This window comes from Vigna unguiculata, chromosome 6, assembly GCF_037176805.1.
Source record: "Vigna unguiculata cultivar grain cowpea cultivar isolate G323 ecotype 2 chromosome 6, ASM3717680v1, whole genome shotgun sequence".
In the NCBI taxonomy this organism is placed as follows: domain Eukaryota; kingdom Viridiplantae; phylum Streptophyta; class Magnoliopsida; order Fabales; family Fabaceae; genus Vigna; species Vigna unguiculata.
Genome location: NC_140797.1, coordinates 36,348,458 through 36,365,914, shown reverse-complemented (window position 1 = coordinate 36,365,914; position 17,457 = coordinate 36,348,458). Strand labels below are relative to the sequence as shown.

Sequence of the window (17,457 nt, the reverse complement as noted above, 5' to 3'; positions counted from 1 at the left end):
AAATGATGAGAAAGTAAAATAAGTCATTTTTATTTTTCAACTAATAAAAAAATAGGAGCTAACTAGAATGACTTTAAGCATAAAATTAATAACTATTTATATGAAAAATGACAAAAAAGTAAAATAAATAATTGTTATGAAGTTCAAATAAATTAAAATTTTTGCACAGCTTGTTCATAAACTATATTTCATGTAAGAAATTTAATTCATTTTACTTTTTAATTTTCTTGTCCAGTAAGGACTTACCGAAAAAAAAAAATCAAATTAGATTTAAATGGATGACATAAATCTCGACTTTTCAAATCTTGAACTGTGTTATACGGATTAAAGATTCAATTTAAAAATATAAATTAGAGAAAGTAACATTCCATTGCTTGCATAAAATTTAGAAATTATTTTCGGATTACTGTTCTCATCTGCAGCAAGTTAACAATAATATATTTATTTCATCTTTGTTCTCATGACGAGGGTGAGAAAGCTATACTTCCATGATAATATAAGAAATTATTTTCTACCTCTTTAAACTCCAATCAAACGTATCTCTTACCTTGAAACATACTTTGTTTTTGCCAAAAAAAAAAATACTACACATTTTTTCACTAATTTTATTCTTGCTAGAACCACAACTATGAAGTGTAAGGAATGATCTATACTAACAAAAAATATTTACTTTGAAACTGTAGAAATAATGATGTTTAATCTTAAGTGAAACATATCATTGATTAGTTCAAGGATCCATAATAGATTATATAGTTTGCAATGATAAAAGAAAAAGGGTGAAGGTGTAATGTTTTATGTTTAACTATTTTTGGAATAATAAATTGATTCACCTTCACAAAAACATCCATTAGATGAAACAATGACAGTTATACCGTTGTTTATAGCACGAGCCATTCAAACCAGACATCAGACCCAAAACATTCTTATCTTATCATACATACACAGACAAAGGGCATGTAATAACAGAAAAAATGAGACATTAATACAAAAACTTCTTTAAAGGTACTTAGCCATTTTTTTTTTCTCTCCAAAAGAACCTTAGTATTTAAGTATTTATCGTCACTTATAGGAAATCTTAATGAACCAACATTGTATCACAAATTTCCAATTTCCTATTTGCCACCAAAGACATGAACTTCATGAATACTATCTGAATGAACTGCATTGTTTATAACAAATAATTTTAGTTCTTATCAGCACCTTCATCAAAATCTCTAGAGACTCCAACCCGGAAATCAATTTGTTTTTGATGCTTTGAACGCCGTCGCTCATCAAAATTGTCCCATCCTTCAAACTGCAAAGAAACCAATGCATATTTGACTGTCATGTAACAGTTTATTCTTAGAAATTACATGCCCAGTTGAACTGACATAACCATGATAAACCAAACCTTCTGGTGAAATGAAAAAATTGATTTTTGTTCAAAATATAGCGCAAAAAAAAATGTGCACACCTGGCGAAGGAGATCAATTGTGATTTCTGTGTTGTGGAGATCCAGTGTGGAGAGTTGAAAACAAGTCTTGAATAGTTTTGATGGAAGAGATTTCATGGCATTGTTACTAAGATACAGTGCCTGCATCAATGTGAAGTAGTCCTCATGTGGTGTACTAAGGTAGAGGAATGAAATTGCAACAGTATATAGTTACAGTTCTTAAACTTCAAAACCATTTAAAGATAACATACCAAATAGTTAACAAATTACTTGATGGGAAACAAACCCACCTTAAATTTTCTTTTCATGTTATTAGATAAGATGGGTGAGAAAAGGGTACCTTCAAATTTTTCAAACTACTAAATGTCTCTGGCAATTCTGACAGAAAATTTGATGAGAAATCAACCTATGTCACAAGAAAAGTTGCATAAGGATATTTAAGAGTATACATTATCGAAGAAAAATGATTATTTTCTTCAGTGATGTTTTAATTTTTCAAAGCTGTCTCAGTTGGAGAGTCCCTTCTGAAAAAGGAAAACAAAGATGAGAGAAAGGATAGAAGAAGACCAGCAACTGTACCTCAACAAGAGAATGGCAGTTCCCAATAGTGTCACTGATGATACTTATCCTGAGAAGAAGATACACATCAATAAAAATTAACAACATTTTTCTCAACATCAGTTAATAATTTGTTAATAGTAATTACTGCAAGAGGTAGATGGATTTTGGATAAACTGGTTTATTCAGATAAGTAGTAAACTCATTACCTAAGTAGTAAACAAGCCAAGTGCAGGACAATCCTTAAACAGGGTTTTAGTGATTTGACCAAACTTACAATGTGTTACAAAAATATATTCATACTTAATCAAGTACTGAATTTTAAATAATACCTATTGTTGTTGGCTTGCAAAACTTCTAGTTTAGTCAAATGCCCTATTTCATCAGGAAAGCCACCCAATTTATTATTGGAAACATGCAGCTCCTTCAAAGAGGTAAGTGACCCAAGCGCAGACGGCAAAGTAGTTAAACTGCAGAGAAATCATGTTAAACAACCAAATTACGTGAAGAAACAACATTCTTTGATCAACTTTAAATACAAAGACCAAGATGCTAAGGTTAGTTAAAACTTTGAAGTCATTCTTTCAAATATGCAAAGAATTTTTTAATAGATTTTAACATTAAACCAGAATGAATGACATAATGGTTAGTAAGCAAGTAAACTTTGGCATTTTACATTATGATGGTTTAGAGGGACTAATAAAAATCCATAATGAAAGCAATACTTATATAAATTCATTTGTTGTTTTATGCAACTAAGTCCAAGCAACGTTGAAATTACATGATAAGATCTACTCACTTGTTATAGTTCAATGTTAATACAGTTATGTGCTTCAAAGTTGTTAGTCCTTCCCACTTGATTGATTCATCCTCTATCTCATTTGAATTCATGAATAGTTTCTGCAGTGTTTCAGAAAAAGCAAGCAGTGTTAATTATTGCTCAAGAAATACAACTGGATGTAGCAGAAACTAAACCTATAGAGAGACATTTCAGCTTACCTCTAGACTTGTAAGACGTGCAATTTCGACAGGGACACTTTTGATTGAATTGTTGTTGCAATCTAGAACTCTTACAGAAGATCCACAAACCCACACTTCTTCAGGTATGGCCTATTGAAATAAAAATTTGCTTATAAAACATATTGACCTCAGCAGGTATCTGACATAAGATTGAGACTCACATCAGATATGAACATGAAATCAGTGATTTATTCTGCCATATTGTCTTCAGAGAGGTAGCGTGTGGAATCCCCTTTTCCTTATGATTTGTTTGTGGTATAACCCCTCACACCATGTGTGGTTTTCAATGAGATTTTATGGTTAAATAATGGACAGAAGAGACAAAAAAGATGAACAAGATAGTATGAAGTTCTTCTGGTCTGACATGGACAACCAACAATTACAGGGATAAAAAAGACAAAACAAAAAATTATCTTAATTTTAACCGTAATAATCAGTGATCCATCTTGCTCCGCACCAAAAACCTACTTATACACAATCATATAAAACTACCATGAATTATGAATTAGACAACAGCAGTTGCCAAATTGGTAGGATCAAACAGCATTCATGCAAAGGTCTTGGGTACACTCTTTTGTCATAAGCGTCATTGCAAACTTAGTATTGTGACATGCCGAATGAAAACTTCCCTTCCACCAAAAACTTTCTTATACTGGAAAAAGAAATCAACTTTCAATTGTAATGATTTGATGGATTGTTTTGTAAATGATGTTATAGCCTGGCTCCAATCACGCTATAATTTGAAGTGAACCCTACACATTCCTAACATGTGAAGTACAAAAGAGATTCCATATGCACATACGGCATGAAAAAAAAAAAAAAGACAAAAGAGGATACTTTCATACCATTTTGTTTGCAAATTACATAATAGAATCTCAATCTGAAAAATCTTCAAAACCATGACATTGAATAAAATTTACCACGTTCCTCGTCTCTAATTTTCCATTTGACACAACCAAGCGTCTAGTTGAATATAAGACAAAATTATTATTACCTCCAAGTTGCTTTCAGACAATGCTACAACTCCTGTTGCTTTCCACCGTTCCATCCTGTTCTTGACAGGATTTTTCTTCACATCATTGCTAGAGCCTGAGTGACTATCTTTCCTCGATTTGGGAACAACATTAGCTTTCTTCAAGTCCATCCTGTAAAAGAATCGAAATCTTCAAGCTACATTTTTCTGATTGCTATAGAAACAAGCAAACTCTACACAGCCACATCTATAAACATAATTTTTATTTTCAAGGAGAAGCATGATGAACCTCATCAAACTTGTCTGATTGTATAATATCAATTCTAAGTAGCTTCATTCATCTCCTATACGAAATGATCCATCTAGTTTGTCTATACCAATTTTGGCAAGGCATTTGTGTAAAACATTTTCCATTGGTTTATCCAATAACCAATAAAGCCACAATTTTAACTTAATGATGAAATCATAGTATTATACAGCAGAGTTAACCACCCGTCATGCTCCAATAAAGTGGATTTTTTTACTTGAAAATTTTTATTCTAATTTTCATGCACCATGTTAAGATTTTTACACAATTTGCTAATTTGAAACCACCCCATATATAACATTCAAAATGGTTGTTAAAAAGCCAGCAATCTTACCATATACATCATTATACATTCTCTAACAAATTCTTCACTGTTGGTTCAAATTTATTGAAAACTAAAAAAACACAATTGGGGTTCATTGAACAAGAAGTAAAAGCTATACAGTTTCATGAGTTGCAATAAATTTCCCAAGAGTCTCTTCAAAATGTTCCCAGCATTTCTTATCTAAAATGTATGCATTCTAAATTCATTAACAGAAAACTAAAAACTAATTTTACTGAACACTATCTCCATAGCCAACAAAACCCAGAACAGAGAAAGAGATTGATGAAGTCATATACAATACCCCTTGATATAAACCTTGAGAAGCCACAAGCATGAGTTTGGATCCATTAGTCAAGTTGGATGCAGTCAAAGTGACGGGGTCTTCCAAAACCTTACCTGTAAGATCACTCTTTAATTTGATTCACACACCAATTCAAAAGGGGTGGGGGTTCTTTCATAAGGGTGTTGAATGAAAAAGAGAAAGGGGCAAAAGGTGAAACCTTTGAAGATGAGTTTCTGGCCCCGAGGGAGGACATTGGTGGAAGGTAGAAGAAGGGACTTGAGGTCTTTGATGGTAGAGTTGGGTGAAATTGAGACGGGTATGTTGACGCCATTGAACTTGACGTTTATGGTTATGGTGGTGGCATTCGAATCGGCTTCCATTTCACGTTTTCTGTAATGAGTGTTTTCAAGAGGAAGAGCATGTACTAGGAAGGAAGTAAAACAACATCATAATTTCGCAAATTATATGTTTTTGTTGGATTTTGAAGGAGTGATTCAAACAACAATAGATTCTGCAGTGAGTAACTGTTTTTTTTAAGCGTTTCAAAGGTAAAAAAGATTGAAGAAATGTTAGGATTTTCAATAAGTTGTAATTCTTGTTTTTTTAGAAAATAATAGAAATTTTTCTTTAAAATATGATTTTTTAAAGTAAAAAAGGTATTACGAAAGTAAGTTGAAATTATGCTTTTAATGTTTTTAAAATTAAATAAATAAACCATATGTTTCGACAAAATTTCATGTTTTTAAAAATAAATAAATAAATAAACTACAGGTAAAAATTTAGAAACATTTCTATAATTTCCAAAAATTAGAGAATAAAACATTTTTTCATATGCAGTTTTTTATTACTAGAGTTTTAAAACATAAATGATCTATATATGTATTTATTTTCGTAATTAAAAAATATTAAAAATCTAAAAAATAGTGGAGTTAATAAATGGATAAGGATAAACCGAAGTAGAATTTCTCCATTGGCTTACCTAAAAACTTCACCCTGTAAATCCCTCAGTAACCACACAAAGAGTACTTGTAAATCTTTATGAATATCCGCAGACTTTTTGCAATTATTATATTTTAAAATTTTAAACAAAAGTTATTTAAGATATAAATTTAAATAAAAAATTTGATTGTAAAGTGTAATCTAAGTAAAATTATAAAATAAATAAATTTAATATTTTTAAAAAGTAAATTTGAATAAGTTAAAATTAAATTTGGAATAGATATTTAATTATTATAAATAAAACAATAAAGAGTTGTTTCACTAATCGTTTTCTTAAATCTGTTATAAATCATAAATGTAGGTAAAATGTTAACTAATGATAAACAAATAATCATTTTCCTCTTTTCGGAACATAGCTACAAAGAGAGACTTGTCCACATATAACACGATTAGTAGATTTGTTAGAAGTATTTCTTTTGGAATTTGTTGATTTCTATATTTCATGTATTTGATATCTTATTTAATAATTCTTACACATGTAACTTTAATTTAATCATTTGATTTTTCTTATATTCAAATAAAATTATTAATAATAGATAATTAATATTTTTGAGTTTGATATCCCAGTGTGTGTATCTATATATAAAGTGAGTAATTAAAATATGTATATTATTACTCAAATGGGGTAGATGCAGTTTAAATAAGATGTATATCATAAAAAATTTAAACAAGAAAAAAAAAACTGTACAACATGCATTGAAATTGAAGAAACAATCCAAATCATAAAGAGTTTAAACAAGTAAAAAAAGAAAGAAGAAACGATATTTTTTCTTTCTAGTTCTCTGTATTATTATTTTATCTTTCCAGTAACTGGGCTGAAAACAGCCCATAGTCCAACATCCATATCCAAACATAAAGGCATTTTCTTTCTGCACCCCCAGTATTTTTTGCACCTCCAAAGATTAATGCACTTTCATTTATGTCCTTGAAAAATTAAATAAATATAAAAAAATTAATTAGACAAATGCAATAATTAAGTAATTATGAAATGACAAAAGTAATTGGCTGACGGTGTTTGTATATGTACCGTTGCATCCCAAGAATTAAAATAAATTTATTCAAAATTATAATTAATTAAAATTATATTTACTCAACAATAGAATTAATTAAAATTAAAATGATTAAAAATCATAAATAATTATAATTATAATTATTTACATGTTTCATCAGATAATCTTCTAATAAAATTTGAAAAACAGGATAATTTTAATTTTAATTTTTTTATTTTGTTAAAGGTTATATATATATATATATAATTTATGGAAAAAAGAAAAAGGGAGTAAAAAAAGAACATTTTTATATTATCTTATTTTAATTTAAATTATAACTAATTAATATTAAAACTTATTTACATTAAAATTAACTAAAAAAAATTACAACCTAATCTAAAAAAGTTACATAACAACAATATAAAATAATAAATATTAAAAATTTAAATTAAAATGAAAAAAAAATAATCGGAAGTCGACATCCAAAATCAAATATCTTCGTTGACATTCGATGAGTTAAGTCAATGTTGCCCAATTTCATTTATTGGAAGTTGACTTCCGGTGATATTTCTCACACATCTACGGAAGTTCACTTCTGGACACAACACTTACAAAAGTCACCCCTCTTTTACGGATCTTTTACAGAAGTCACTATTTTTTTACGAAAATCACTCATCTCTTACCGAAGTCACTTTCAACTACGAAAGTCAGTTTAAATTACGGAAGTCAACTACCGATGGTGCCATTTTCATGTTGTTCATAGTGGTTTACAGAAGTTCACTTTCAAAATTTATCTTGGTCTACGAAAGTTCACTTTCGTCATCTTGTGGCTTACGGAAGTCGACTTCCGGAATTAAATCACTTGCGAAAGTCGACTTCTTGTTTGTGGTTTTCGTTTCAGACATGGATACTCACAGATCTATACTCCAATCAACTCAATGATGCTTATACCTATAGATGCATGACAAACATGGCAACATGGATACTCACAGATCTATACTCCAATCAACTCAATGATGCTTATACCTATAGATGCATGACAAACATGGCAGCAACAACACAAAAAATGAAAAACTACAAAGGGATATCAGTACTTATGTTAATGAATAGGAATGGCAGAGGGGAAGATGAGAGACGAGAGAACAAAACCAGTAAGGAATGGCTTGAGGGGCAAGCTTAGAAAGTGAGGAGAGTGAGACATAGGGTTTAGGGTTAAGAACGACTACTAGGTTAAAAGAAAGTAATGAAGCCATGACAAACGACCTGAAGGTAATGAAGTCAGGACCAAAGCCCAGTAATATAAAGACAGATTAATTTTAACTCAGCTTTAGTATAAACACTATATCGAAGTATTACTGACTTGAATGTCGAAGCTACAAGTATCTCATTCCCAAAAAACTTTCGAGAAACAACTCAAAGATAAATCTCGAGAAATAGAGAAAAAAAACAAAAGACTCCTGAAACAATTCGGTTCCATAAAAAAACAAAATGATTTGGTAAAATGTGTGAAAACACAAAGTTAAACAATAAAAGGTAAAAGGTTGAATGTAAGATTTGTAAATAATGAGAATTAATTGATGGAAGTGCAACTAAAGATTATTGAGAAGAGAATGATGGTGTGGAATGGTGTAACTTGCAGAGACTTGCAGCCAGGCTGTGATTCCAACACGAAACCATGTTGTGCAGTGAACAGTGGTAGACAGATTTTCTCAAGGTTCTGTGTGTGAGTACTAATTTAATGTGGTCGAGTGCGAAACCCTTTTTAAATGTCAAAAACATAGATAAGAGAGAAGGAAGTGAAGGGTGTGTGATGGAAAGAAATGGTGCACCCAAATCAAGAAAGAAAAAACGGAACATTGGTTCAAATGAGTGAACAAAAGAAAAAAGAAAAAAAAAGAAGAAAAAGGAGTGGCATGTGGTTTGGAGTTAGTTAGGTGTTAGAGTGTTATAAGTCTCTCTTGGATCCTTCCTTTCACTTTTTGTTACCCTGCCACCATGTGCAACTTTTCAGAATCCACCACACCCACTTCCTCTTTCTCCTTTCTCCACTAAAGCTGAATATCATATTCACTATTGAAACCATCGCACTAATTAAATCATACTCTTCTCAATTTCTTTTAAATGGTTAAATATATTTATTTTTAGTAAAAATTGAAATTTTATTTTTTTTAAATACTTATTTTAATTTAGTCACTCAATTTAAAAAATGTGTAAATTTAATCATTTTAATCAAATTTTATTAAATTTATTTTGTTTAAAAGATCTTTTATAATAATATTTGAATTATTTATGATGTTTGACAGATATCCGCTTCAATATTAACTAAGAAACAAGATTAAAAGGTGAATTAAACTTAACAAAGTTAAAAAAACTAAATGAACACATTTTTAAATAAGAGAGACTAATTTGATTTGAAAAAAAAAAAACAAATCTTAATTTTCACCCTTAAAGGACAAAGAAACTTATTTAACTTTTATTAAAAAATCAAGATAAGAAAAAAAATTTAAATGTAACTTCTTTTCTTGAATTTTCTTGTATGTCTTTCAAACTAAAATTCGTGACAAAATTTCAAAAATACAATAATAATTGTATCAATATTATTTTAATAGACTTCAAGTCGAAATATTGGAAACATTGTTAATGTAATTTTGTTACGACAACATTAACAAAATGTTGAAAGTGTATTCTTTACCATTTAGTTTTTTTTTTTTTATGTCGATATGGTTTGATGAAGTGTTTAATTAGTTAATTATTTTTGCAGTATTTATGTTCTCTGGTTGAAAATGAGTAGAATAAAAATAGATCTGATGAGAAAAGGGAACATGAATGCTGTCCTAATTGCTGTTGGTTGCACTGCCAGTGTCTGCTGGTACACAGATGCTGCAACCAAGTCTTCTTCTCTCCAATTAATCATTCAACAATTCATAACATAACAAAACAAAACAAAACATCATTCTTCTTTTACTTCACTATGCAGCAATTCCTGTTCTCTATCTTTTACATTTTTAAATATACTCACGTCAATCTAAACACAAAATTTTCTCTGCATTCATAAACTAAATTATAAATTATGTGTCTGTGCAGAGTTAATTAGAGCATGTTTTTACCATTTTTTACATCAAATTCATTATATAAGCATCATATAAGGTATATGCTCTCAAACATATTTTAAGGAATAAAATAAACATTACATATAAATATTTATATCTTTGACTTATACGAAAAAACTTATTATTAATTTTCTACATAAATAATATAAATGGAAGCTCCTCAGAGAGGAGTAACTCTACATGTACTCTCATATTTATTGATGTGACAAAGACTTAAGTGCATCTGCAACAGGTGCTCTCATCTCACTAATGAATCTAATTAGGATATAATTTTATTTATTTTATAGTTTTTTTTTAAACTCATAAATGGAGATTAAATATCCACCATAATTAATTCATATTAATACAAACATTAAATAAGAGCATCCGAATATCTGAAAATCCATCTCCTTTTCCCTCTTAACCCTCTCCTAAAAGCAAAATAAACCAACCCCTCAACTACCTTAACCACCACCACAATCTCCCTCTCCACTCTTCCCCCATTTTCACACCATTTTCTCTTTCACTCTCACTCTTCATCCTTCTCTTTCTCTCTCCTACCTCTCCTTCTCCTTCCTCATTCACCAAAATCCAAACTTTTCAGCAACTAAATCCTACCCTTTTTCCCAAACAAACAAACAAAACAAAAATCCAACACCCCCACTTCTTCCTTCCTCTCAAAACCCCACCTTTCACCTTCAAACACAACCCTAATTAAAAAAAAAGCAACCTTTGTTCTATTCTAGTTCCCACTTTCAATGTGGCAACCTTGGAACAAACCACGTTCATCTTCCTTCTCATGTTCTTCCTTCAAAGACATTCAAACCCTCATATTAGATGAACCCTCCACCACCAAACCCAAACCCTCAATTTTCCACCGGGTCACACTCGCCAACAAGCTCCTCCGAGCGTGGTCAAATCACCCCAAACTTGCCGCACGCGCCTCCGAGGACCCCCCACGCGCCGCCCAGACGCAACCCCTGCCGTCCATCCCCCGCGCGGAGCAGCGCGTTGTGGTGTACTTCACGAGCCTCCGCGTGGTCCGCGGCACGTTCGAGGACTGCAAAACGGTGCGTTCCATCCTGCGCGGATTCCGCGTCGCTCTGGACGAGCGCGACGTTTCGATGGACTCGGGTTTTCTCGCGGAGCTCCGTCGGGTCACGGGTCGCAAAACGGGTCTGACTCTCCCTCGTGTGTTCGTCAACGGAAGGTACGTGGGTGGGGCCGAGGAGGTGCGGTGGCTGCACGAGAATGGCGAGCTCAGGAAGCTCCTCGAAGGTCTGCCCGCAGCAGATTCTCATCTGCGCGCTTGCCACGTGTGCGACGATCACAGGTTCCTGCTGTGTGGGGAATGTTCCGGTGCGCGCAAGGTGTACGCGGAGAAGGGTGGGTTCAAGACGTGTACGGCGTGCAACGAGAGTGGCCTCATCAGGTGCATCTCTTGCTCTTGCTGACCATGTGCACCTGCACCTCTTTCTCTTTTTCTCTCTCATGATTCATGATGATCTTTTTCTCATCTCAGTGAGTGAGAGAGTGGCTCCTAATTAATAATTAAAATTGAAAAATGGCAAAAAAAGAGAATTGAGGTGTCAGTTATGTCAACAAAAAATAATAAAACAATTCTTTTGACATTTATATGTAGATTTGTGGATTATCTTATTCAGTTTTATAGTCTTATGGGCTTGTAAGAAATGTGTAGGCCCAATAGGTGTAGATGAATGGGATTTGAATTTTCTGCCTCTGAATTTGGAGTTTTTTTTTTTTGCTAACTTAAACTATGCTATTTACTTTACGTAATCACATTCTGTTTTTCATTCCTTTTATATGTTTGATAGAAATCAAATAATGGACTAAAACTAAGTTTATGTATGTAACAAAACAACTAATAAATGATTTCGTTTTTATTGGTTTTTTTTCTCCTTATGTAAACAATTAATAGAAAAATGAGAAATGAATTATAAGTTCTGACCTAAGTTTGGGTTTCATAGGGTGGAAAGGAACGAAATAAATAAAAAAAAGTGATTATCTTTGATTGGTGATAATCTGTTTTTGCATATTTTTATTTTTACTTGTATGGTTTTAGAAACTAAGAATAATGTAGCACTATGATTCAAACTTCAAATGGATCCTTAGTCAACACTACTTGGCTATTGTACACAAACGACATCGTTTAGTTTGCTCTTATTATATTCTTACGAATTTTATTTTAATGTTGAAGTCATATAAGCTTTACATATTCTGTTCTAACGAAGAAAAACTTAATCAAATCAATTTTATACTTTTTTTTTAATTTAGACGGAGTAATAATACATAGTTATAGTTATTATTTTAATATTTAAAATTACGTTTTTATTTTTAAAATTAAGTTGTTAAAAGAAGAATTTGCCATATTGTTTTAATTAATTTTGTATGTCCTGAAAGACCGAACTTTTCAAGGAAGAATTGCTTCGATTAATCCAAAACAACTTCCATGCATATAATGATTGAAGTTACTTGATTTTGTAAAATTTATTTCCTTTTATTATTATTATTTTTTTAAATTTTATGTTAACTATTTTAGAATTTTTAAGTACTCATTAAATTAATGAACCTTTGTCTAAACTTTAACGTTCAATTAATAACGTTATAATTTTATAAAACACCTAAAAAATAAAGATAACAAAATACAAGAAAATTAATTACAATATATATACTGTCATTCAATTATAGATGACTTTGTACGGTAAGTTTTTAACTATTATTATTATTATTATTATTATTATTATTATTATTATTTTATTTTTTAATTTATAATTGAATTGATTTTAATCAATATTAAAACAAAATCCGCATTCATAATACATAAATTAAACTCCAATATACAAAATCATATATAAAGTATAAAACATTTTAGTAACTATATAACTAGGTTTTCTTGGTTTTTACTTCCTGCACTTTCACAATTTTTTCCCAACTCCCCAAATTTTTAAAATGCTCATTTTTACTTTTGAAAAAGTGATTTCTGAAATATATATTTCGAAAAATTTCTGAGAGATTTTTTAAAATTTTTGAAGCAAGGTTTTCGGAATAAAATTTTTGGAATTAACTTTAACATATGAAATATATTTGGGAAAAGGGTTTTTAGACTATAATTTATGGAACAATTTTTTTAGTAAAACAATACTTTTCGGAATAAGTTTTCTGAAACACTTATATACAGAGGTGTTTCGAAAAAAGTTTTTTGGAAAACATAGAAAGAGTTTTTTAGAAAAAAGTTTTTTCTTTTGCACATTTTCTCTTCTCTCTTTATAGCATTCTACCCTCTCTTCTTTCTCTGCAGAGGCACTGATTATGTGGTGTAGTTAATAATTATGGGGTTACAGGAAGCAATAGCCACTGGTTTTATTTCGCGCTTTGTTGAATTCTGAGGTTTAGACCCAAAATAAAGAAGAGTTGGGTCCTTTATCTTGGTTAGTGTACTAATCTATATGCAAATTAAATAAGTATAATATATAGGTTGATGGACTAACTCTTTTAAATTTAATTTCATAAAAGTATACAAAAAATTATTATTATTTTTTTACAATTTTGAAGTAAAAATATTTACATAATTTTATAGTGGCCTGTAAACTATTTAGGTCATGTTAAAAAAAAAAGAATTTTATGGAAGTAAAAAACTAATGACATGTTTGTTGGTTCGTCAAAAGCAGACTTATATGCATGCTTGGGTGAATAATTTGTTTAAAAGTGAATAATTTTTTATTTATGAAGAATTTTAATTTTTAAATTAATTTATATGTATTAAGAATTTTATTCAAATATACATAAGTTGAGTCATTCTGCATTATACACCAATGTTTAACTGCCTCTTAATCTCTTGGTCCAATATTTAGTCATGTGTGTTCTTCATTGTCATATTGATATATTCATATTGATATATAGTTATTTCATTAATTTATTACATTGCCGTGATCATTCAATTCACGTAATTTGATGTAATTGACGAATGTTCCACAAAATAATACGAAAAAAGATTCAATACCATCTTAGTAATACAAAAATGTAAGGTAAAAAACATTAAATCAATTTCGCGAAACTTTATACAAAAATTCAATGATTCTTATAGAATACATGGTCACGTTAAGAACATTTAATTACTTTTTTTGAGCTTTGTCGTAATTTTTTATTTATTTAAACTAGGTAGTTATTCGGTTGACACTTTTGACATTATTTACAGATGTTGCTGTGAAGTTGGAAAAGCTTTAGAAGTTATAATAATTGGCAACTTTAATGTTTGGAGCTTAAAAATGTTTATCTAACAACTTCAAAGAAATTTGAAATAATCACTTCAAACTCCTACACACCACAATTAATCAAATCAATATATTAATTCTCTTTTAAAGATTTCGACATTCCATAATTTTGAATGTATCTGAATTCGTCGGATTCTCTCTTTATTTACCTATATTTTAAAAATTAATTATTTTATAAATAGTTTATTATTTTTTTTATTTTTAACCGTTATTTAATTTATCAATTATTAGCGTATACAAGTGCTACGCATTTTTTAAATATGCGTGATATTATATTAATATGTGATGATAATATATTGTTATTAAGTTAATATATAAAATAAATTTATATTTATTAAAAATAAAGTGAAATATATAAGAAAAGATGAGAGAATAATTATTTATAAATAGAGAAAAAAATTTGTAAAAATAAATGTCAATTTTTAAAAATATAATAAATAATTATATTTTAAAGGAAAAAATTGGTATTTTGAAATGTGGACACAAAAGAAGGAATTTTCTTTATATATTGTTCCTGTAGAGAACAAATAAGATATGTTAAACACAAGTGTTACTCAGGTCCGCTATCTCCTCAGTAGGCTTCCTCCTGGCTGATGCATGTCGCCTATGGATATCTCGGTGTGATCGGTTTGACCCGAGGAGGTTACCTGCAGAAGAGACTCCGAATCTCAAGTCAGCAAAATCTCTAAGAAAGTCAAATCTCATGATTAAGAGAGTAATGAATGTGTACCTTTAATTCGTGGGGTTCATACATATTTATAGATTATTAATTATGTTTGGCCACGTCATGGACTGGGCCCCTGTTTGGGCTGTAGGTGGGCCTGGGTCCTAGCCCAGGTCCCTTAGTTCGATTGTTTGTGGGTCTTATGAGTCTTACAGAAATGTTTTGATTTTGTTAAGTTTTTGTTTAGTTTCCCAGAGCGGCCGGTCTAGACCGGTTACTCTTTACCGATCTAGACCGATTACTCTTTTAGTGGTTTAGGTCGCTATTGCCCTTCTGTCGGCTTAGGCCGGTTACTTTATTTGCTCAGCGTATATATGATAATTTATTATTATTATTATTTGGTTAGGCCGGCTAGGTGTGGTACATATATTTATATAGATTTTAAAGATTAATTATATATTTTAAAAATAATTTTATATATATATATATATATATATATATATATATATATATATATATATATATATATATATATATATATATATATATATATAACACGAAAGAATCACATAACACTTTTTTTTCAATTAATTAATTTTAAATTATTTTTTTATTGGTCTCACTATTTTAACAAAATAAAATAATTTTAATGTACTCTCTTTTATAGATTTTATATTATTTTAGCAAAATATTTATTTCATAAATAATATAATTTTAAATTATTATATACAGAAAATATAGTATTGTAAATTTTTAAACGTTATGGTAGAAGTCCTCTATTTTATTTCCTCTCAGTGAGTTTTTGTTTCGTTTCTTCTTCAGGCTTTTTTTTTTTCTTTCTGTTTATGTTTAATTTTTTTTAAAGAAAAAACTCACCACATTCATTGCACAATAGTCTCTCATCTTATAGTGAGGTTTAATATAAGAATTTTCCAAAAATAAAAAATGATGAAATTATCTTTTAATAAATTAATCATATGTTATGCTTTTAATTTGTGACATGTAAAATGGTTGTGAAAGTAGTAAGAATATGGTGGTTTTATTGAAAATAAAACCATATTATGAATATAGATGTGAAATCATATTAATCATATATCTTATTAATGTATGACCACGATATGTGTAAGGATATATTTTTATGAATATAGATGTGAAAATTTAAAATAAATTGAAAATAAATATTTTATTTCTCTTAAAAATTGTATAATATAAAACAAATTTATTCTTTATTTTTCTAAACCCTTTTATCTCTTTAAAATTAAAAATCCTTTAACTTCTCTCCAAATAGGTGAACTTGATCAAACTTATTCTCCATTTAAAGTGATTTTTTGTCCTTCTCTCTATTAAAAATAAGTTATTTTACATATTTTTTTGTTTTCTACTTTATTTTTTCTTCCTTACAAACATGCCATTATGCTTGTAATTGTCCTTTATTTTTGGAAAGTATTAGGATCTCATAATTACATAATAGTATGTACTATTTATGATTCGGACATAAGCAAGTGGGGAAATGAAATAATAGGGTAACTAGAAAAGAAAAACATGTTCCCATTTATTTCCTTTCACAACTATAAAATCTTGCACTTCTTTACATGAAATGGAATGGGAATGGTAGGTACGTGACCCAGATTACAATATTGGCAAATTTTCTAACAATAAAAAATTAGTTTCAAATTTAATCGATAACCTAGTGTAATCACCATTAAATGAGTGTTCATTTGTCTTAATATTTTATATTCAGTTTTAAAATAAAAAATATCTATTAAGTTCTAAAATAAAAAATATCAGTTGAAACCAATCTTTATACCAACTTTTTTCATTGACTTTATTAGATTGATTTCATTGATTACTTATTGATCATAGACTCATAAAAAAAAAAAGGTTTTAAAACCATTATTGTTGTATTATGAAAGAAAAACTTTCAAATCAAGATGATTGATTATCTTTTGCATGAGGTAGGGTGTAACATCACGGAATTGGAGGAAAATTAATAAGCCATCAACTCGTTTTAAAATATATTAATATAGTTATTCAATCATTAAAACTTCCACTTTCTCAATTATTATAATTAGTATTTAATTCCTTAAATACTATTAAATTCAATATTTTTTTATGTATTCACTATTAAATAGTATATATTAACTTAATTATTTTTTTTTAAGCTTTTGCAAAACCTAAAATGTCCAAACGCATTATATTTTGGCTAACATATTTGAACTATCAATATATGAAATTTTAAAATAATTCCAAATTTAATTATTATAACAAGTTAAAAATACCCATTCTCTTTGGACATAACTTAGATAAAGTGTATTCGTTATTATAATAAGGTCAAAATACCCACTATCTTCGGACAAACATATAAAGTGTGTGAGTATTTGTATTCTTTTTCATCATATGTCTTCATCAAAATGATGAACATGCTGTTATTCTCAATAATAAATAAATAAATTTCATAAAATAATTATAAAATACTTCTTCTTTTTTTTCTGTAAAAGATGCATATATAAAAACTCATATATCACT

General features: G+C 29.3%; 2 protein-coding genes across 3 annotated transcripts; one reads left to right on the top strand and one right to left on the bottom strand.

The window, feature by feature from the left end:
• Positions 1-992: 992 nt before the first annotated feature.
• LOC114188257 (LRR/ubiquitin-like domain protein) lies at positions 993-5,399 on the bottom strand. 2 transcript variants are annotated; one of them, XM_028076834.2, is made up of 10 exons: positions 5,116-5,399; positions 4,917-5,011; positions 4,005-4,155; positions 2,990-3,100; positions 2,790-2,890; positions 2,323-2,460; positions 2,012-2,060; positions 1,773-1,838; positions 1,454-1,573; positions 993-1,294 (listed from the first exon to the last, which is right to left on the bottom strand). In XM_028076834.2, exons 2-10 carry the CDS (start codon positions 4,961-4,963, stop codon positions 1,184-1,186), a joined length of 894 nt encoding a protein of 297 aa, XP_027932635.2. In that variant the 5' UTR covers positions 4,964-5,011; positions 5,116-5,399; the 3' UTR covers positions 993-1,183. The 2 variants fall into 2 exon arrangements, with proteins under 2 accessions (XP_027932635.2, XP_085530810.1); XM_085674684.1 differs by having other exon boundaries at positions 4,912-5,011; positions 5,116-5,394.
• Positions 5,400-10,379: 4,980 nt separating this feature from the next.
• Positions 10,380-11,744, top strand: LOC114188258 (uncharacterized protein At5g39865). The gene has a single exon (XM_028076835.2). It carries the CDS (start codon positions 10,734-10,736, stop codon positions 11,427-11,429), a length of 696 nt encoding a protein of 231 aa, XP_027932636.1. The 5' UTR covers positions 10,380-10,733; the 3' UTR covers positions 11,430-11,744.
• Positions 11,745-17,457: the final 5,713 nt, after the last annotated feature.

Coding starts and splice junctions, on each gene's coding strand:
- LOC114188257 (XM_085674684.1), bottom strand. CDS start 5,278: ATGGAAGCCGATTCGAATGCCACCACCATAACCATAAACGTCAAGTTC. Junction 4,156..4,911: donor GGTTTATATCAAGGGGTATT/GTATATGACTTC, acceptor ATTCTTTTACAG/GATGGACTTGAAGAAAGCTA. Junction 3,101..4,004: donor TGTCTGAAAGCAACTTGGAG/GTAATAATAATT, acceptor TTATTTCAATAG/GCCATACCTGAAGAAGTGTG.
- LOC114188258 (XM_028076835.2), top strand. CDS start 10,734: ATGTGGCAACCTTGGAACAAACCACGTTCATCTTCCTTCTCATGTTCT.